The following is a 22,522-nucleotide window of genomic DNA, read 5'->3' as shown; positions in this document are numbered from 1 at the left end:
TCACTGTCATAATGTGGTATTGTGTGTAGATAGATGAGGACAAACATTTTTTTTAGAATAAGGCTGTAACGTAATAACATTTGGAGTGCTGTGTGTGTGTGCAGTGTATCTGTTGGACTTCATAGATTGTTTATTTGTTGGTGTTGGACTTTAGCTGAGATTATTCTTTATAGAGCCAAGTATACCGTAGTTGACTAGCACCATTCATTCTCGCTGTAGATGATTAAAATGTTAGAACTTCTAACAGTAACTGTAACCACTGGCGAGTTGGGAAGCGTGAGTTGATTGCCGTCTAAGAGCCAGCATATTTTTTGCAACAGTGCTGCCTGCCAGCAGTCAGATTCAAGGAGCTCAAATCACATTGTATTAGTCACACGCGCCGAATACAACAGTTATTCCTTACAGTGAAATGCTTACGTACGAGCCCCTAACCAACAATGTAGATCGCAATGCTATCATTAAGCAACATAGCAGACTTAATGTTTACATTCATGCACTTCTAAATTAATTTTGTAACTTTGTCCCAGAAGCATTTAACTGCAGGGCACTCCAACATAATTACCAAGGAATGTGTCTGCCTGATTTTATGGTACACAAGGAACAGTTGGGAGTTGGGGCCAATTTGATTGTTAAACGTTTCCTTGGTGTTTAATGCAGCCTGTGAACAAATATTCAATGTTTACGTTGTTATGCCAAGGTCACATTTTTCCATATTCTGTTCCATTTAAGGGTTGTTCAAATTCACTTAGGTCGAGGCTTGGGTGATACCCCGGTATACGTATATTTTGAAATACCGACTGTATGATTTTCAATACCGTAAGTCCCCCGCGGGGGTGTGCGCTACGCCACTGCTTATAATTATACTGAACAAAAATATAAATGTGACATGTAACAGTTTCATTGATTTGACTGAGTTACAGTTCATATGAGGAAAACATTGAATTAAATTAATTTGTTTGGCCGAATCTTTGGATTTCACATGACTGGGAACGCAGATATGCATCTGGTCACAGATACCTTAACAAAAAATGGGCCTAATCATAGAATTGGATACAGTATAGAATCCCTATTAATTCAATAGGTTCTCTGTGGGCCTAGTCGTAAAGATTTGTCATTTAACTTTTTGAATGCGTTACCTTTTATTGTGGAATTAACACAACCAGTCATGTTTTCATCGCATTGTCAAACAATCACTTCAACGTTTTTCTTTACGAGGCTACCTGCACACGTTCAATTCACTTGCAACATATTTCCAGCCTCCAAACAGTGGTGAATGGAAAGAGACATCTGTTACACAAAACACCAAAAACTGTCACGACAATTGGCAATTGTCATTATTAATGCATCCATTGCTGTCTGCACGTGTTTTGGTTTTGGCAAAATGTCAATGTTCTCATCAAATCATATTTTGGAGAGTAAGCTATACAAACTTTCTTCTACTCCGTTCGCAAATTTTTCATGCATCTGAAATGCAGAAGTGATGAAGTGGTGTAATAGCCTAGATTTTACTTGACATTTTGCTTTAATTATTGTGATGGGCTCATGTTTTACCGGTACGGCATACCCCCAATATTACCGGATTGTACCGCCTTACTTTCACCCCTAATATTAGAGCTGTTTTCCTAAAGAAGTCACATCCACTTCGTATTTTGTTGTCGTCCTGGTACTGTGTGTGTGTACACTAAGTGTGTTGCATTAGTGAAATTGCACGTTTCTTTTGAGCCTGATAGCCGTGTTAAATTGTGTTAATACGAAAATGTGAATCCTCTAATCTGGCCTCTAATCTGGTATTTAGAAGTAACATCAACTTGAATAATAATAATGAAATGCCACACAATAGTGTAGTTGTGGAGAAAAGCCACGTGTTTCTTTTGTCGTTGTTCCCTCCTACCGTGTACTTTGGCCTGCCCAATTTCTGTAACCTCATTCCAAGACCGTGTTAAGTGTATCCTTGCTCTCTACCTTTTCCTCCAGAATGTTACGGGGGCATGTGAGGTGGCGCTACCCCAGCTGCCCCTACCCTGCATCAACAGCTCTGCCACCAGGGTCTACTTCGGCCATGAACGCCGCCTGGCAGAGGGTAAGACTGAGACAAACACAAGCACTGCTCTGCTCACCAATCATACATTTCATGCTTCAAAAAAATTGCAGTGAGACCGAGTTCATTGTGTGTGAACTTCAATATGCGTTTTGAGACTGTGAAACGAGACGTGTTTGCGCACTGCTGCTGAGCGACTATCTTCGTCATTAGAGTGAAACTTTGAATGAATATCAGAGGAGTCAAAGATTGAGTCCCAAATGGCTCCCTATATAGTGCACATATTTTGACCAAGTAGGGAATAGGGTGCCGTTTCAGACATTGCCAAAGTGTGGCTGCCTGGGCTGAAGAAAGTTTCTCCCTGCCGTCCACTGATTACAGCTGCTTTATTTAAACAGGCCCTCCAAACAAAACATAATCATTTAATTTCCTACCATACTTTCTGTCCTTAGATTTTAAATTTAGGATTACTATGGCCTGAAGATATTTCAAATCAAAAACACATTTTCAGCACAAAAGGAGGTATTGTCCTGTGCGATTTGAGACGTGGCATACAGTTACATACGTGTGTGTGTGTGTGTGTCATAAGTGGGGAGTGTTGGTGTTGAGGACTGAAGGTCACATAAACATGAAGTTAGATAAGTCATTTATCCCCTGACACTGTCTGTGACAACAGAGCCACCAGAGATGGTGTGACATTTATGGAAGGTTTGTAGGAGTGTGTATGTTTGTATCCCTTTTGCACCAACCAACTCATATAGACATTTTTATTTTATTATTTTGCCCAAAATGTCCTTGTTCAGTTGTATTATTTCACTATGCATTAAACGTGCTACTGCACAGTGCTGGTTTGATCCATAATGACCTGATTGAGATCAGTTAATTGGTTGTGATCGATTGATCGTAGGGATGTGAGTCTTTCACTTTCAAGACGATTTGATACGCATCTAGATAAATGGGCTCCGATATGATACAGGAACGATATGTTTTAGTTTGAAATGATTTGGTGCGATTCTGAGCTGAGCCATGGGGGAAACTGGGCATCTACCACACTACTATCAGTTAGGGGGGTGGGGCAATGTTTGCTCTTTGTCCCCTCCCCTTCTTTTGATCTGAAATCACAATCAGCCATGATTGAGTCATTTTTGTAGATTTAAAAGTGTAATTTATCAATATTTATATTTTTAAATTAGCTATGACATATCCGAAGTTCTGCTATATATTTATCAAATATATGTACTTTCACCGTCTCATAATCTTAATAGTTTTGACGGACTCTGAGCTCTTCTGCTGTCCATGTTGTCAAATTATTAACTTTATACTGTAAATCTAAAAATAAAAATAAATCTATATATATATATATTTTTTTTGCATAAAACAATTGCTGATGGTGAACCTGAACAATCAGAATAAAATTGAATGTGAGCCCGGAGTTTTTTGTTGTTGAATGTGAGCCTACCTATAGCCAGATAAGTTTTCTCTGGCAGTAGCATAGGCTACTTTCATTCCGGTAAAACACAATTTTCAACGGCGCAGTTGATAAATGTAACCTAGTAAATTTACATTGGTTGTCTCTCAACTTATAAAGCAGCTTTGCGGAAGCCAATTTACAAACGTATCAGATCAGTAATAGGCCGACCTCATTGGTCAGCACGCAAATCAGAAATTTGAGCCAAACATTTTTGTGATTTGGCAATTTTGGAACGTTTTAATCTATTTCCTGACCAATGCATGCTACATTTGGATCGGTTTGTGGTCCAACTGACCAATGCACTCATATCTTAAACATTTGAACCAGGGACTGATGCATATCGGCGAATTATTACTTTCCTAATTGATTGTGTAATTGATTTATTAATCAGGTGAGAAGCAGGCAGCCACCCACGTGTCCTTGGACCAGGAGTTTGACCGGGACCTAGCTGCCATGTGGCAGGACCTCGAGGAAAAGGTGGTTGCCGCCGCAAAACGTGGGGTCGTTCCAGCAACGTTTCAATCCACCCAGTGCTGCCTGAACAGTCAGACGGACAACCTCCGCTTCCCGCTTGCTGTTGTGGAGGGTAACTACACTAGCACTCCTGTCTCTCATCCCTTCTCCTTTTAGCACAGCTTTCTTTTCTTATCCCACTCCCTCATCTCTCTTTCTTCTATTTAACTATGTCTGATAGCTTGATAGTTAGCCCACTCACACAACCCTTCACCTACAACCACATGCACGTTATAAATAGTATTGAATTCACTATCCTCACACAGTGTCTTTCGGAAAGTAATCAGACACATTGACTTCTAACACATTTTTTCCCTCATCAATTTACTACACACAATACCCCATAATGACAAAGCAAAAACAGTTTTCTGTAATTTTTTGCAAATGTACACTATCGTTCAAAAGTTTGGTATCATTTAGAAATGTTCTTGTTTTTTGAAAGAAAAGCTAATTTTTGGTCCATTAAATTTATCAGAAATACAGTGTAGACAATGTTGTAAATGACTTGTAGCTGGAAACGGCTGATTTATAATGGAATATCTACAGAGGCCCATTATCAGCAACCATCACTCCTGTGTTCCAATGGCATGTTGTGTTAGCTAATCCAAGTTTATCATTTTAAAAGGCTAATTGATCGTTAGAAAACCCTTTTGCAATTATGTTAGCACAGCTGAAAACTGTTGTTCTGTTTAAAGGAGCAATAGAACTGGCCTTCTTTAGACTAGTTGAGTATCTGGAGCATCAGCATTTGTGGGTTCGATTACAGGCTCAAGATGGCCAGAAACAAAGACCTTTCTTCTGGAACTCGCCAGTCTATTCTTGTTCTGAGAAATGAAGGGAGGCCTGGTACACATCTGAGCAAGAAGACAAGTATATTGGATGTCTAGTTTGAGAAACAAATGCCTCAAGTCCTCAACTGGCAGCTTCATTAAATAGTACCCGCAAAACACAAGTCTCAAAGTCAGCTGTGAAGATGCAACTCCAGCACTCCGGTCTCAAACCTCAAAAAATTACAAAAAACCTGAGTTCCCTTTGTCATGATGGGGTATATTGTGTAGTTTGACAATTTTTAGTAATTTAATGCATTTTATAAGTTGTTTGTCTCTGTTCTCATCCTGCTCCCTTCCTCTCGTCTCTTCCTTTCGCCGCTACCTCCCTCTCTCTGCCTCTCGTCGCTCGCTCGGCGTCACTCGCTCGGCCCGGCGTCGCCCTTTTGCTCGCCGCCCTGACCCTCGTCGCTCGCCGCCCTGACCCTCGTCGCTCGCCGCCCTGACCCTCGTCGCTCGCCGCCCTGTCCCTCGTCGCTCGCTGCCCTGTCCCTCGTCGCTCGCTGCCCTGCCCCTCGTCGCTCGCCGCCCTGCCCCTCGTCGCTCGCCGCCCTGCCCCTCGTCGCTCGCCGCCCTGCCCCTCGTCGCTCGCCGCCCTGCCCCTCGTCGCTCGCCGCCCTGCCCCTCGTCGCTCGCCGCCCTGCCCCTCGTCGCTCGCCGCCCTGCCCCTCGTCGCTCGCCGCCCTGCCCCTCGTCGCTCGCCGCCCTGCCCCTCGTCGCTCGCCGCCCTGCCCCTCGTCGCTCGCCGCCCTGCCCCTCGTCGCTCGCCGCCCTGCCCCTCGTCGCTCGCCGCCCTGCCCCTCGTCGCTCGCCGCCCTGCCCCTCGTCGCTCGCCGCCCTGCCCCTCGTCGCTCGCCGCCCTGCCCCTCGTCGCTCGCCGCCCTGCCCCTCGTCGCTCGCCCGCCCTGCCCGCCGCTCGCCTTACCCGCCCGGCGTGGCTCGCCCTACCCGCCCCTCGTGGCTCGCCCTACCGGTCGCTCGCCCTACCCTCCGCTCGCCCTACCCTCCGCTCGCCCTACCCTCCGCTCGCCCTACCCTCCGCTCGCCCTACCCTCCGCTCGCCCTACCCTCCGCTCGCCCTACCCTCCGCTCGCCCTACCCTCCCCTCGCTCTACCCACTCCTCGTTGCTCGCTCTCTCTCTGTCTCTCTCTCCCTCTAGAACCCATCATAGTTGAGGTGGTGTTCCGGAATCCTCTAAAGGTTCCACTGGTTCTCTCTGACCTCTCGCTGCTCTGGAAGTTTACACTCAAAGACTTCAATCGACCGCAACCGCAGGAAGACTCGGTCGGAGATGCTGTGCCCATCAGCAACGAGAAGGAGGCCAGCGTTCCGAGGGTAAGAGTGTGTGTTACCTTTGGTCTTTGAGGCTACAGTGCTGTAAGAGCAGGGTCGTATTCATAAGTACACATTGTAGCAAAAACAAAAATACCTTTTTCTTATTGAATAAGTCCATCACAATTTGTTTGTTTTCTTTCGTTTGGTGCCTGTTGAATATGACCCAACTATTCTTCAATCAGCTCGTCATATCTGCACATGTCATCAGCCGGCTCATTTAACCTACTTTTTACAATCCCTCTTGCTGCAGACTTCACAGAAAGATGATGTCATTGCCACAGAAGTCATCCCAGAGTTCTACCTGAGCCCTGAGGAGACTAAATTGGTAAGCTGCCTTTTTATGATTCTCTAGTTCTCTCTTGTTGCTGTGTTTCCTCTCTCGCCCTAATTTTCTGACTTTTCTCGATGTCCGACCCACAGTCTCTTCTTTTTCTTCTTAATTCTCTATCAATTTATTCTGTCTAATTCCTCTCTGTCTCCTCCCTCAGGCTCGTCTGAAGCTGCTGCCCCACCAGACAGGTCAGCTCAACATCCTGGGTCTAGTCTATAATCTGGCCTCCACCTCCTCTACTGGAGACACTACTATCAACAGCACCGCAGCTTCACAGACCGAAGGTAACATACACATAGTCATGCAGTCACACACGCACTTATAATTAAGCAATAAGGCCCGAGGGTGTGTGGTATATTGCCAATATACCATGGCTAAGAGCTGTACTTAGCACAGCTTACACGAAGTGACTGGATACAGACCTTAGCTGTGGTATATTGGCCGTATACCAGAAACCCCAGAGGTGCCTTATTGCTATTATAAACTGGTTACAAACATAACTAGACCAGTAAATAGTAATTTTCTGTCATTCGCGAGGAATAGGATCCTATATACCACGGCTTTCAACCAATCAGCATTCAGGGCTTGAACCACCTGGTTTATAATCCTGTTTTGGTCCCTCTCACCTGACGGTTGCGATCCTCTCAACAGGTCCCTCAGCGGCAGAGGGGACATCAGTTCGTGGTCGACAGGACCTAGAGATCCAGGGACCGCGGTTGAACCAGACCAAAGAGGAGAAGACCTCAGTCAGCCACGGTCCTGACCGACGTCTTGACCCCACCATCACCCCTCCCATGCCCCTGCTAGAGGTATTCACTCAATTCCAAATCAACCCTTAGCCCCTTGATCTCTAGGTCCCTACTCACTGGACACTTCTGTAGATCTGAGAGGATTGGATTGGTGGAAGTAATTCTTAGATTCACGTGAATGGCTAGTGGGGAAATGTTTGATTCAGGGCTCGTCCTTTATCCTCTGCCGTCTGCCCTCCTCTTTCCCTGTATGACTGATGGTTTCATACCAGCGATGTGAATTGGTCTGGTAGATTTCATCTACCATTTCTCCCATCTACTTTTTCAATTTCTGTGATGTATTACCATTTAGATTGAACTGGGCAGTATATGAGTAATTATGGGATGGATTCAGACTAGTCTATATTCAAATGACTGGCAGCCAAGTCCCTCCCTATCACTGCTTTATATATCTGCCAATCTCCTGAGAAGGGCTGTTACACTGTAACTGGTCACACACTAACTAACCTCTCTCTGTCCCCATTTCTCTATCACTATCCCACCCCTCTTCCTCGCTCTCCCATTCCCCCCCCAGGTATTCTTCCTCCAGTTCCCTACTGCCCTGCTATGTGGTGAGATCAGAAAGGCTTACGTGGAGTTCTGTAACATGAGTCGCGTTACCCTGTGTGGCCTGCGGGTGGCGTCCACGCACCCAGACTTTTTTACCTTTGGAAGCTCCTCCTTAGCCACACCTCTCACCCCCCTCAGCCCCACCTCTTTTGAAAACTGCTCCGCCTACAAGACCCTGGCCACACCCCCTGGCGCCACGCCCGGGTCTGTTGCTGCGGTGACACTGGTTTCAGAGGGGGACTTTGGGTCTGGGACAGGGTTGAGGGGAGGAGGAGTGTCCGGTGCGGGTAAAGGGATAACGGAGATCCCTCTAGGAGAGGGGACACTAAAGCCTGGAGAATCTACCCAGCTGCCCATGTGGCTGAGAGGACCGGACCAGGAAGGAGTCCACGAGATCCACTTCCTGTTCTACTACGAGAGTGCCGAGAAGGGAGGCAAGATCAGGTAGGATATTCACTACACAAGCCAAGATCAGGTATGGGAGAGTTATTCAAGAACAAAGTATGAGCCTCCCGGGTGGCGCAGTGGTTAAGGGCGCTGCAGCGCCAGCTGTGCCACCAGAGACTCTGGGTTCGCGCCCAGGCTCTGTCGTAACGACTGGGGGGTTCGTGGGGCGACGCACCATTGGCCTAGCGTCGCCCGGGTTAGGGAGGGTTTGGCCGGTAGGGAAATCCTTGTCTCATCGCGCACCAGCGACTCCTGTGGCGGGCCGAGCGCAGTGCACGCTAACCAAGGTTGCCAGGTGCACGGTGTTTCCTCCGACAAATTGGTGCGGCTGGCTTCCGGGTTGGATGGCGCTGTGTTAAGAAGCAGTGCGGCTTGGTTGGGTTGTGTATCGGAGTACGCATGACTTTCAACCTTCGTCTCTCCCGAGCCCGTACGGGAGTTGTAGCGATGAGACAAGAAGCTACTAAACAATTGGATACCTCGAAAATTGGGGAGAAAAAGGGGTAAAATAAATAAAAGATTTAAAAAGATGATACGCACTGCGTACTGAAAGCCACATTAGACCAGCCATTGAAGCAGGGGAGTGAATCCAAGAGCGAAAGAGCAACCTTTCATAATCTGATAGGGCAGAGTGATTGCACATTAGGCATCCAGAAATGGGAGAGAGCTGCCTGTTAATCAGGTAGAAGAGAGAGCAGGTAGGACCTTGGGGAAGCTTCCTGATGCAAGACATGAAACTAGAAACTATCTCATTATAAAAAAAAATGTATAAAAGATTGAATGGAGCTGATAGAATCCTAAAAAAAAAGCCGCCTACGTTTGAAGACTACACAAGTTAAGACCAGGTGGAGGAAGAGAAGACTGGTATTCACTCATTAGTCAATACACATCGCACAAGCCAAAAAGCCCTAAGGGGAGAAAGTAGCTTTTTATATTCAGGTAGGGGAGAGGCATAGGGAGAGTTGAAGATTGTTCACTAATACACAAACCAAGGAGTGGAAGATGAAAGAGATTTCTCGTCTCTTCTCCAATTGTATTAAATTATAAAATATGATTTAAGTTAAACAAACTTTTTTTTTTTTTTTGTCTATTTCAGTGGTAATTTTGAGTCTCTTTTATTAAGCATGACTACAGCCTAGTGCTTCAAGTTGAATGAAATGTTTTAATTTCACATTTTAGAGCAAATATTCTGTTAGAGTGGTGGGTGTAATCAAGCAGTAGAGTCCTGGCCAAACTTAAACACTGCCTGAAGCATATTAGGTATCATTTCAATACCGGTGTGTATTTCACTGCTTGTTGTCAGACGTCCTTGTCTTGTTGTGACCCATGTATATATCTTTTTTCTTTGTACATATTTTGTATATTTTAAACCTCAATTACAACATTTCAACAACCCGGTTTTTCTATGCTTTAGAACCGGAACCCCCAACAGAAGCTAGCCAGCTAACTAGCTAGTAGTCAGTTAGCCACTGCTAGCGGTCATCAGCTAACCTTAGCCTGCCAGTCTGCACAGCGAGATTCAACCCAGAGCATACCGGACTGCTTTTTCTACACCAAATCTCCATGTCTCTGGATTCCTACCGCAAGCTCTGAACCTTTTCACCTGGATCATCGTAGCTGGCTATCTGAGTGGCTACTCCTGGCTAACGTCTCTGTCCCGATGCAAGCACCAGTTAGCCTGGAACTAGCCTCGTACTAAAACCATCTCCCGGCTAGCTGAAGAGGTCCATCAGCCACTACTTGGGCTACCATACCTATTTTGCTAATTGGCCTGGACCCCCTTTACTGCCGACACAGAGCCCCGCTGATCCATCACGACTGGTCTACCGACGAAATCCGCCCGAGTGGGTTTCAACAGGTTCCTCTGTTGCAACGTCCCCTGAAGGGCCCATCCGCTAGCCTGCTAGCCGCGTCCCACTAGCTGTCTAGAGCATATGTTAGCTGAGGACTGTTAGCTGAAGAGATCCATCAGCCGATTTCTTGGGCTACAATACCTATTTTGCCAATTGGGCTACAATACCTATTTTGCCAATTGGCCTGGACCCTTTTACTGCCTATCCATCACGACTGGTCTGCCGACGTAACCATCCGCGGGGGCTACAACTGACTCTTCAGTCGCGACGTCCCCCTAAGGCTCTTCTGCTTGCCCCGGCCCGCTAGCTGTCTGAATCGCCGTGTCTCCAGCTCGCCTAGCTACTCACTGGTCCCTATGATAACTCGGCTACGCATGCCTCGCCCTAATGTCAATATGCCTTGTCCATTGCTGTTTTGTTTAGTGATTGACTTATTTCACTGTAGAGCCTCCAGCCCTGGTCAATATGCCTTAGCTAGCCCTTTTGTTCCACCTCTCACACATTCGGTTACCCCTCCTGGTTTAAATGGTGTCTCTAGAGACAACTTCTCTCATCGTCACTCAATACCTACGTTTACCTCCACTGTATTCACATCCTACCATACCATTGTCTGTACATTATGCCTTGAATCTATTCTTCCGCACCCAGAAACCGGCTCCTTTTACTCTCTGTTCCGAACGCGCTAGACGACCAGTTCTTATAGCCTTTAGTCGTACCCTTATCCTACTCCTCCTCTGTTCTTCTGTTGATGTAGAGATTTATCCAGGCCCTGCAGCGCCTAGCTCCACTCCCATTCCCCAGGCGCTCTCATTTGTTGACTTCAGTAACCGTATAAGCATTGGTTTCATGCATGTTAACATTAGAAGCCTCCTCCCTAAGTTTTTTTTCCCACTGCTTTAGCACACTCTGCCAACCCGGATGCCCTAGCAGTGTCTGAAGCCTGGCTTAGGAAGGCCACCAAAATTCTAGAAATTTCCATCCCTAACTACAACATTTTCCGACAAAATAGAGCTGCCAAAGGGGGCGGAGTTGCAATCTACTGCAGAAAGAGCCTGCAGAGTTCTAACTATCCAGGTCTGTGCCCAAACAATTCAAGCTTCTACTTTTAATAATCCACCTTTCCAGAAACAAGTCTCTCACAATTGCCGCTTGTTATAGACCACCTTCAGCCCCCAGCTGTGCCCTGGACACCATATGTGAATTGATTGCCCCCCCATCTATCTTCAGAGCTCATATTGTTAGGTGACCTAATCTGGGACATGCTTAACACCCTGGCTGTTCTACAATCTAAGCTAGATGCCCTCAATCTCACACAAATGATCAACCCCAAATCCGTAAACACGGGCACCCTCATAGATATCATCCTAAGCAACCTGCCCTCTAAATACACCTCTGTTGTCTTCAACCAGGGTCTCAGCGATCACTGCCTCATTGCCTGCGTCCGTAATGGGTCTGCGGTCAAACGACCACCCCTCATCACTCTCCAACGCTCCCTAAAACACTTCAGCGAGCAGGCCTTTCTCATTGACCTGGCCCGGGTATCCTGGAAGGATATTGTCCTCATTCCGTCAGTAGAGAATGCCTGGTGATTCTTTAAAAGTGCTTTTCTCACCATCTTAAATAAGCATGCCCCTTTCAAAAAATGTAGAACCATGAACAGATATAGCCCTTGGTTCACTCATGACCTGACTGCCCTTGACCAGCACAAAAACATCCTGTGGCGTACCGCATTAGCATCAAATATCCCGCGCGATATGCAACTTTTCAGGGAAGTTAGGAACCAATATACACAGGCAGTTAGGAAAGCTAAGGCTAGCATTTTTAAACAAATTTGCATCCTGTAGCACAAACTCCAAAAAGTTCTGGGACACTAAAGTCCATGGAGAACAAGAGCAGCTCCTCCCAGCTGCCCACTGCACTGATGCTAGGAAACACTGTCACTACCGATAAATACACGATAATTGAGAATTTCAGTAAGCATTTTTCTACAGCTGGCCATGCTTTCCACCTGGCTACCCCTACCCCAGTCAACAGCCCTGCACCCCCTACAGCAACTTGCCCAAGCCTCTCCATTTCTCCTTCCCCCAAATCCAGATAGCTGATGTTCTGAAAGAGTTGCAAAATCTGGACCCCTACAAATCAGCTGGGCTAGACAATATGGACCCTCTCTTTCTAAAATTATCCAACACAATTGTTGCAACCCTTATTACTAGCCTGTTCAACCTCTTTCGTATTGTCTGAGATCCCCAAAGATTGGAAAGCTGCCGTGATCATCCCCCTCTTCAAAGGTGGTGACACTCCAGCCCCAAACTGTTACATAACTATATATATTCTACCCTGCCTTTCTAAGGTCTTTGAAATCCAAGTTAAACAGATCACCGACCATTTCCAATCTCCCACCGTACCTATGCATTCTGGTTTCCGAGCTGGTCATGGGTGCACCTCAGCCACGCTCAGGGTCCTAAACGATATCATAACAGCCGTTTCTATCGACCTGGCCAAGGCTTTCGACTCTGTCAATAACCGTATTCTTATTGGCAGACTCAACAGCCTTGGTTTTTCAAATGACTGCCTCACCTGGTTCATCAACTACTTCTCAGATAGAGTTCCGTGTGTCAAATCGGAGGGCCTATTGTCCGGACCTCTAGCAGTCACTATGGGGGTGCCACAGGTTCTTGAGCCGACTATTTTCTCTGTATACATCAATGATGCCGCTCTTGCTCCTGGTGATTCTCTGATCCACCTCTAAGCTGTCGACACCATTCTGTGTACTTCTGGCCCTTCTTGGACATTGTGTTAATTAACCTCCAGACAAGCTACAATGCAATACAACACTCCTTCCGTGGCCTCCAACTGCTCTTAAATGGAGGTAAAACTAAATGCCTGCTCTTCAACTGATCGCTGCCCGCACCTGCCCGCCAGTCCAGCTTCACCTACTCTGGACGGCTCAGACTTAGAATATGTGGACAACTACAAATACCTGGGTGTCTGGTTAGACTGTAAACTCTCCTTCCAGACTCGCATTAAGCATCTCCAATCCAAAATTAAATCTAGAATCAGCTTCCTATTTCGCACCACAGCATCCTTCACTCATGCTGCCAAACATACCCTCGTACAACTGACTATCCTACCGATCCTTGACTTGGTCGACGTAATTGACAAAATAGCCTCCAACACTCTACTCAGCAAATTGGATGCAGTCTATCACAGTGCCATCGGTTTGGTCTCCAAATCCCCATATACAACCCACCACTGCGACCTGTATGCTCTCGTTGGTTGGCCCTCGCTTCATATTCATCGCCGAACCCACTGGTTCCAAGTCATCGATTAAGTGCGGCCTTATCTCAGCTCACTGGTCACCATAGCAGCACCCACCCTTAGCACGCGTTCCAGCAGGTTTATTTCACTGGTTACCCTCAAAGCCAATTCCTCCTTTGTCCGTCTTTCCTTCCAGTTCTCTGCTGCCAATGACGCACAAATTGCAAAAATCACTGAATCTGGGGACCCTTATCTCCCTCACTAGCTTTAAGCATCAGCTGTCAGAGCAGCTCACAGATCACTGCACCTGTACACCTGTACAGCCCACCTGTACTGTACATAGCGCATCTGTAATTAGTCCATCCAACTCACACATCCCCATATTGTTTTTTTTTGTTGCTCCTTTGCATCCCAGTATCTCTACTTGCACATTCATCTTCTGCACATCTATCACTCCAGTGTTTAATTGCTAAATTGTAATTACTTCACCACTACAGCCTGTTCATTGCCTTACCTCCCTAATCTTACCTAATTTTCACACACTGTACAGTGGGGAGAACAAGTATTTGATACACTGCCAATTTTGCAGGTTTTCCTACTTACAAAGCATGTAGAGGTCAGTAATCTTTATCCTAGGTACACTTCAACTGTGAGAGACGGAATCTAAAACAAAAATCCAGAAAATCACATTGTATGATTTTGAAGTAATTAATTTGCATTTTATTGCATGACAAGTATTTGATCACCTACCAACTAGTAAGAATTCCGGCTCTCACAGACCTGTTAGTTTTTCTTTAAGAAGCCCTCCTGTTCTCCACTCATTACCTGTGTTAACTGCACCTGTTTGAACTTGTGACCTGTCTAAAAGACACCTGTCCACACACCAACCTATCCACATGCAAGATTTCACCTCGTGAGGCATCAATGATTATGAGGAAGGTGAGGGATCAGCCCAGAACTACAAGGCAGGACCTGGTCAATGGCCTGAAGAGAGCTGGGACCACAGTCTCAAAGAAAACCATTAGTAACACACTACGCCGTCATGGATTAAAATCCTGCAGCGCACGCAAGGTCCCCCTGCTCAAGCCAGCTCATGTCCAGGGCCGTCTGAAGTTTGCCAATGACCAGCTGGATGATCCAGAGGAGGAATGGGAGAAGATCATGTGGTCTGATGAGACAAAAATAGAGCTTTTTGGTCTAAACTCCACTCGCCGTGTTTGGAGGAAGAAGAAGGATGAGTACAACCCCAAGAACACCATCCCAACCGTGAAGCATGGAGGTGGAAACATCATTATTTGGGGATGCTTTTCTGCAAAGGGGACAGGACGACTGCACCGTATTGAGGGGAGGATGGATGGGGCCATGTATCGCGAGATCTTGGCCAACAACCTCCTTCCCTCAGTAAGAGCATTGAAGATGGGTCGTGGCTGGGTCTACCAGCATGACGACCCGAAACACACAGCCAGGGCAACTAAGGAGTGGCTCCGTAAGAAGCATCTCAAGGTCCTGGAGTGGCATAGCCAGTCTCCAGACCTGAACCCAATAGAGGGATCTTTGGAGGGAGCTGAAAGTCCGTATTGCCCAGCGACAGCACCGAAACCTGAAGGATCTGGAGAAGGTCTGTATGGAGGAGTGGGCCAAAATCCCTACTGCAGTGTGTGCAAACCTGGTCAAGAACTACAGGAAACATATGATCTCTGTAATTGCAAACAAATATTTCTGTACCAAATATTAAGGTCTGCTTTTCTGATGTATACTTATGTCATGCAATAAAATGCTAATTACTTAAAAATCATACAACGTGATTTTCTGGATTTTTGTTTTAGATTCCGTCTCACAGTTGAAGTGTACCTATGATAAAAAAATTAGACCTCTACATGCTTTGTAAGTAGGAAACACTGCCGATTTTGCAGGTTATCAAATACTTGTTCTCCCCACTGTATATAATGTTTTCTATTGTGTTATTGACTGTACGTTTGTTTATTCCACGTGTATCTCTGTGTCGCACGGCTTTGCTTTATCTTGGCCATGTTTCAGTTGTAAACTTGTTCTCAACTGGTTCAATAAAGGTGAAATAAAATAAAACATTTGCTCATTGGAGATCGAATGAGATCAAATTGGGGCACTTTTGAAAAGCCATATCATTCTACTTTAGAAAGTAATATATTTTTCTCTTAAAGGACCTTTCAGATCTTACAGAATGTGCCTGATCATCTGTTTAAATTAAATGGTTTACTTTTAACGTGGTTTCTGTAGTTTCAATTATGACGATTATGAGTTGGAAATGCATTACATGAACTCGATCTCTTTCCTCGTCACTCGTTCCCTCCATCTAATTTCTGCTCTCCTTCTGTCACTCTACTCACGTTCTCTGCTTTCATCTCAAACCCCTTCCCCCCTCTCTCCCCCTCCTTACCTCCCTCCCCCTCTCTCTCCTCCCCCCAGTCACAGGGTGTTGCGTCACACTGTATTTATTTGTGCGAGTCGTTCGCTGTCTGTTCGGGCCACAGCTTGTCGTAGTAACACACTACCTGAGGAGGAGGAGGAGAGGAACGGCAGCATGCTGGTCTTTGTTGACGTGGAGAACATCAATTCGGTGAGCTCCACAAGCGTGTGCACACAAGCATGCTATATATATATATATATATATATACACACACACATACTATTTCAGTCACACAATCGCAGTTAAGCTGATGTTTGATGGAACATTGTTATTCAAAGTTCTGTACAAGTATGCTGATGTGAAGATTTGAATGTTATGACAGACATTGCTGTTCATTGTGTTGACTTTAAATGCTGGTCGTTATGATACTTATTTGTACTCTCTCTCTCTACAGAGCGAGGCTGGGGTGCGTGAGTTTCACATTGCACAGGTCTCTAGCAGCAGTAAACAGTGGAGACTACACAAGTGTATAAACCCAGCAGAAGACAAAGGTTTGTCCCTCTCTGCAGCCTCTCAGAAGGGACTACAAATAGTCTAACTAATTTACTGGATGACTAACATTTCGGTCTCAGATTTTGTTTTGTGCATTTCCATTCAAAGATGGTTGACTTAAGAAGTTTCAGTTTGTGGCGTTTCACTCTTTTCTCTCAATTCTTTCTGTGTCTTTCCGTCATTTCATTTGGAAGGATTTGATTTAGGTTTTTGTGTTGCTGAGGAATCTATCACTAGTTAGCCATGTGGCAGCAGCCAGACTGGCTTAGGAACGTTTCACTTCATCCACTGGATTGGTTTGATGTGTTGTGTTGTCTTGCATAGCTGTTAAGTTCATTAGATGCCTTTTGGTGGTTTGATCAGTGAGGTTTACTTGTTTGGAGGGGCTACCTTGATTTGGCTATCTAGTTTTACGGATTGACTGACCTTCATAATATGGTCTTTCACCAAATAGGGCTATCTTCTGTATACCACTCCTACCTTGTCACAACTGATTGGCTCAAACGCATTAAGGGGGAAGGAAATTCCACAAAATAGAGGGGCATTCTTCTTACCAAACCACATTAACCTTGTTCTGAATACCTCCAAAACAAAGGTAAGGGCAGAGAAAGCTTGTTGGACACTAAGAAAGCTTTGTTGTAGAGCATTTAACAAAACATCCGGGGAGGGGCCAGCTGAGTATAAGACTGTATCATCTGCATATAAATGGATGAGAGAGCTTCCTACTGCCTGAGCTATGTTGTTGATGTAAATTGAGAAGAGCGTGGGGCCTAGGATTGAGCCTTGGGGTACACCCTTGGTGACAGGCAGTGGCTGAGACAGCAGCTATTCTGACTTCATACACTGCACTCTTTGAGAGCGGTAGTTAGCAAACCAGGCCAAAGATCCCTCGGAGACACCAATACTCCTTAACCGGCCCACAAGAATGGAATGGTCTACCGTATCAAAAGCTTTGGTCAAGTCAATAAAAATAGCAGCACAACATTGCTTAGAATCAAGGGCAATGGTGACATTGAGGACTTTTGAGGTTGCAGTGACACATGCATAACCTGAGTGGAAACCAGATTGCATACCAGAGAGAATACTATAGACATCAAGAAAGCAAGTCAATTGATTATTGACAAGTTTTTCCAACACCTTTGGTAAACAGGGCAAAATAAAAATAGGCCTGTAACAGTTAGGATCAGCTTGATCTCCCCCTTTAAATAAAGGATGAACTGTGGCTGCCTTCCAAGAGATGAGGAAATGTTGGACAGGCAAGAAGGCATGGCTGAGTCAAATAGGAATCCTTACTTAATGAAGTGATTTAAATAGCTCAGCCATGTGCTTCTTGTCAGTAACAACCACATCATCAACATTAAGGGACATGGGCAGCTGTGAGGACGAGGGTTTATTCTCCAGGTCTTTAATCGTTTTCCAGAACTTCTTGGGGTTAGACCCACAGAGAGAGAGCTGCTCCTTAAAGTAACTAACTTTGGCCTTCCTGATAGTCTAAGTGCACTTATTTATCTTTTGCCTGAACGAGAGCCAGTCAGCCTGAGTGTATGCGTGTGCCGAGGCTTTCGCCAAATGCAATTCTTGAAGTGGAGTAACTGCCAGATCATTGTCGAGCCAGGGACTGAACCAGTTTTTAATTCTCATTTTCTTATTGGAGACGTGTTTGTAAACAATATCACTGAATATATCAAAAAGAAGGTTCTTCAACAGAAGGGATCAAGCTGATTGATTCCATACATGTTTACAGAGGCCAGGTCATAAAGGAAGGGTTACTCATTAAAGTTTTTAGCAAGCGTCTATGACAAACAAGACAGGTAGTTTCACTGAGCAGCCATTACGAACACAGGCTGTAAATCAGTGATCACTAAGGTCATTACAGAAAACACCAGACTGATACCTCTCAGGATTATTTGTGAGGATAACATCGAGGAGAGTAGCCTTTTCGAGGAGAGTGTTTTGAGTCATACCTTGTGGGATTGGTAATCTGAGGAAGATTTACGGAGTCCCATTGCTTTAGCACTTGGTCAAGTGGTTTAGGCATGTCCCGGGTTAGATCACCTAGCAGGAAAAATTCAGACTTAGTGTAAGGGGCCAAGAGAGGGCTTAGGGCATTTAGGGTACAGGCCGGTGCTGATAGAGGACAATAACACCCAGCAACAGTCAACAAAGAGCTATTTGAAATTTTAATGCTTAAAACCAGCAAATCAAATTGTTTGGGGACAGACTTGGTGGAGACAACCGAGCACTGAAGGTGATCCTTGGTAAAGATTGCCACACCTTTGGAAGATGTGTCTTGCCAAAAAAGTTTATAACCAGAAAGGTTAACATCAGTATTCAAAACTCTTTTTTTAACCACGTCTCAGTATATCCAAAAAACTGTTTTGTTCGCGTTTTCTTCAGTAATCCACAGGCTCAAACGCAGTCAAAACAGGCATACAAAAAATCCAAATTGCATCCGTAAAGTTCATAGAAACATGTCAAACAATGTTTATATTCAATCCTCAGGTTGTTTTTAGCCTAAATGATCTATAATATTTCAACCGGACAATAACGTTGTCAATATAAAAGGTAAACAAGAAATGCACTCTCTCGGGATTGCGCATGAAAAAGCTCTGTGACACTCATTCAGACTGGTCTTACTCCCTCATTTATCAGAATACAAGCCTGAAACAATTTCTAGACTGACATCTAGTGGAAGGTATAGGAACTGCAATGTGAGTCATAAGTCAATGGATACTGTAATGGCATTGAATAGAACTACAAAACCAACAAAACAAACTACTTCTTGAATGGATTTTTCTCAGGTTTTCGCCTGCCAAATCAGTTCTGTTATACTCACAGACACTATTTTAACAGTTTTGGAAACTTTAGTGTTTTCTATCCAAATCTACCAGTTATATGCATATCATATCTTCTGGGCCCGAGTAGCAGGCCGTTTAATTTGGGCATGCTTTTCATCCAAAATTCCGAATGCTGACCCCTACCTGAGAGAATGCCGCAACTGGATTTGACTTTTTTGAAGAAAAAAAAACTTTGGTGTAACGATCATCAAACAGACGCTGTATGATTTATCGTTAATTATGATAGATAAATGGCTGGTTCTATTTTTCCTTACACTGTAGGTTTATGTACTATGATGTGAAGCAGTCAAATTAGCGTGGTATAACCGTTTTCAATCTTTAATCCCAGAATTTTATTTTTATTTTATTTTACCTTTATTTAACTAGGCAAGTCAGTTAAGAACAAATTCTTATTTTCAATGACGGCCTAGGAACAGTGGGTTAACTGCCTGTTCAGGGGCAGAACGACAGATTTGTACCTTGTCAGCTCCGGGGTTTGAACTTGCAACCTTCCAGTTACTAGTCCAACGCTCTAACCACTAGGCTACCCTGCCGCCCCTTTAATCCCAGAAAATGGGCATTAACTCAAAAAGCGTTGAGGCCTCGACGCCATCTTGTTTCTGGGGTAAAAGTACATTTGGCCAAACGTCCTCACCGGGTTTTGTCTTAGTCTTTTCCGTTTACGAGAAATGTCCATTTGGGGACGTTTTGTCCATTTGCCATAAGTTAGCCAGATTTCCAGTACAGCAGAACATTTTTCAAAAATGTAATCTTTTATAACATGGAAACCAAATGTCCGAGACTTCCCGGAAGACTGGTCCCTGGGGGATGACCTGGGTCCGTCGGCCTATTTTAATAACACCTGCGGATGTTTAAGGGACCGTACATTTGCAATATGGAGATCCTCATCTATCATATGGGAAATGCCACTCGCGTCCCTTATGTTGGTAATAAGCTTCTAGTGTTAACGTGCAGAAAACCCAGGCTTTTACGAGAGCAGAAATCAGTGAAGCAGACGTGCACATTTCTAGATATCATCAATAGTAATACAATCAAGGCATGGCAGAGGACAGGGAGAGCTCTGCGGTGTTGATTTATGACATTTGAATGTGCATTAGATGGCAACAAGATCATATTATACAGCAATTTCATCAGTTAACATGAATACAATGCCGGCGAGAGGTGGTTAGAATAGGATGGGAGGCCAAAAGTCTGTATAACCAATAGAGAGTCAGAGTCCCGAGTGTGGGAACAAACATGGTTGGGTAAAGAAAGTTCGTAGTCAACAAAGCATGCAGGAGGCAAAATGCACAAGAAAACAAATATAACGATTCGGGGCTAGCCATTGTAAGTTCAGAGTTACTCGCCCTGACAGTGCCTGTGTGCTGGAGGTGAGCAAAAGCTCGGGAGAGAGGGGGGAGTGTGGTGGGGGTACCTGTAACAGACGGGGCAACAACCAGGGCAGACTTTGAAAAGATCACCAGGTGGAATCCAAGCAGCAGTGCAGCAGGCAACTGGAGTAGGTGCCACACCCACTTAGGAAAAGCTTTAATTTCTGGAGGTAGATTTCTTGTATTAAAAAAAATGCCAGCAGATGGTCTCTGAACAGCAGGAGGGGGCTTCCATGCCCCTGGATTTGGATGGGGTAGCCTGCCATTTGTTGGGCTCATGCTTCGACACCTCTCACTTCACACCTCAGTGCTAATTGAAGTTGTATCTGGTCTGTCTCAGTTCCAGGTTGGATGGTGTCCTTGGTAGTATTAATCCTTCCAGGTACTTTTGTCCAAAATTAGGTTGTAGGTTTGGAGTTTTGATCTGGAGGGAAGGTTTTGCTGTGGGGGAGGTGCTTTGATAGTTGTTCTTAGAGGCTTTCTGAGCTACTGTAAGAATGCTGTTCAAGAGTGTTTGTTATAGTTCAGAGGGAGAAGAGACACCCTCTTGTTGTCATTCCAGACTGCAAACTCACCAGCAGAGAGAGAGGAAAGCTGTGCTTCAGAGCAACACGATGCAAACCCCTGCAAGGTAACATGATACGCATGCATGCACGCATCACACACACACATTACCAGCAATATCAGTCAATATGGAGAATCTCTTTTCTCTCTCATTCCTGTTTTTAACGTATGTTTTTCAGTTACCTTGAAGGCAGCAGAGAAATACACATTTGCAGACCTGAGCCTTGGGAATGAACTGGTATGTAGAGGAAACACATTGTTATCTGTGACTGTCAAGGCTGTCGTGTTAATGCTGTGAATGCATTATAAAAGAGGGAAAAAAACGATCAGCCTTTCCCTTCTCTAAGTCTGGTGTCTCCTCTCTTCAGATCATCACCTCCACCACTCCATGTGCAGATTTCTTCTTCCGGAGGTGTCAGCCCTTGGAGTCTCTGAGACCTCCCGTTGCCATGGAGACACAGGGGAGACATTCCAGGAGTCAGGGGGTGGGGCATGGGGGCGGGGACAAGGATATAGCGGGCGTGGTCAGGAAGTGTAATGAGGTGGACCTCGACATCATCATCCTCTGGAAGGTAAAACCACAGAATTAAAGGGACTCTTACCATTAATAAACTCAGCAAAAAAATACATGTCCCTTTTTCAGGACCCTGTCTTTCAAAGATAATTTGTAAAAATCCAAATAACTTCACAGATCTTCATTGTAAAGGGTTTAAACACTGTTTCCCATGCTTGTTCAATGAACCATAAACAATTAATGAACATGCACCTGTGGAACATTGTTAAGACACTAACAGCTTACAGACTGCAGGCAATTAAGGTCACAGTTATGAGAACGTAGGACACAAAAGAGGCCTTTGTACTGACTCTGAAAAACACCAAAAGAAAGATGCCCAGGGTCCCTGCTCGTCTGCGTGATCGCGCCTTAGGCATGCTGCAATCCCTCCGTCAGTGCTCAGACTGTCCACAATAGGCTGAGAGAGGCTGGACTGAGTGCTTGTAGGCCTGTTGTAAGGCAGGTCCTCACCAGATATCACCGGCAACAGTGTCGCCTATGGGCACAAACTGCAGTGTCCAATGGAGGCGAGTTTTAGACCACTCCAGCCGACTCTTGGCATTGCGCATGGCGATCTTAGTCTTGTGTGCGGCTGCTCAGACATGAAAACCCATTTCATGAAGCTCCCGACGAACAGTTATTGTGCTGATGTTGCTTCCAGAGGAAGTTTGGAACTCTGTAGTGAGTGTTGCAACCGCGCTTCATCACTCGCCGCTCCTGTTCTGTGAGCTTGTTTGACCTTCGACTTTGTGGCTGAGCCGTTGTTTCTCCTAGACATTTCAACTTCACAATAACAGCACTTACAGT

At 45.2% G+C, this 22,522-nt stretch overlaps 1 protein-coding gene across 2 annotated transcripts in view; it reads left to right on the top strand.

The window, feature by feature from the left end:
• LOC110521746 (trafficking protein particle complex subunit 8) overlaps positions 1–22,522 on the top strand; it is an 85,260-nt gene that overhangs the window by 48,174 nt on the left and 14,564 nt on the right. For both annotated transcript variants that reach the window (XM_036969359.1, XM_036969360.1), the window contains 12 exons: positions 1,975–2,080; positions 3,901–4,095; positions 6,010–6,185; positions 6,436–6,510; positions 6,674–6,800; positions 7,168–7,325; positions 7,840–8,318; positions 15,878–16,028; positions 16,273–16,369; positions 21,161–21,229; positions 21,342–21,400; positions 21,531–21,734. In XM_036969359.1, coding sequence (XP_036825254.1) covers positions 1,975–2,080; positions 3,901–4,095; positions 6,010–6,185; positions 6,436–6,510; positions 6,674–6,800; positions 7,168–7,325; positions 7,840–8,318; positions 15,878–16,028; positions 16,273–16,369; positions 21,161–21,229; positions 21,342–21,400; positions 21,531–21,734 — 1,896 coding nt within the window. The remainder of the gene's footprint in view (positions 1–1,974; positions 2,081–3,900; positions 4,096–6,009; positions 6,186–6,435; positions 6,511–6,673; positions 6,801–7,167; positions 7,326–7,839; positions 8,319–15,877; positions 16,029–16,272; positions 16,370–21,160; positions 21,230–21,341; positions 21,401–21,530; positions 21,735–22,522) is intronic.

This window comes from Oncorhynchus mykiss, chromosome 30 (genome assembly GCF_013265735.2).
Source record: "Oncorhynchus mykiss isolate Arlee chromosome 30, USDA_OmykA_1.1, whole genome shotgun sequence".
NCBI classification, from domain to species: domain Eukaryota; kingdom Metazoa; phylum Chordata; class Actinopteri; order Salmoniformes; family Salmonidae; genus Oncorhynchus; species Oncorhynchus mykiss.
The sequence above is the reverse complement of the archived record's forward strand: the minus strand, read 5'-3'. Positions and strand labels throughout refer to the sequence as shown.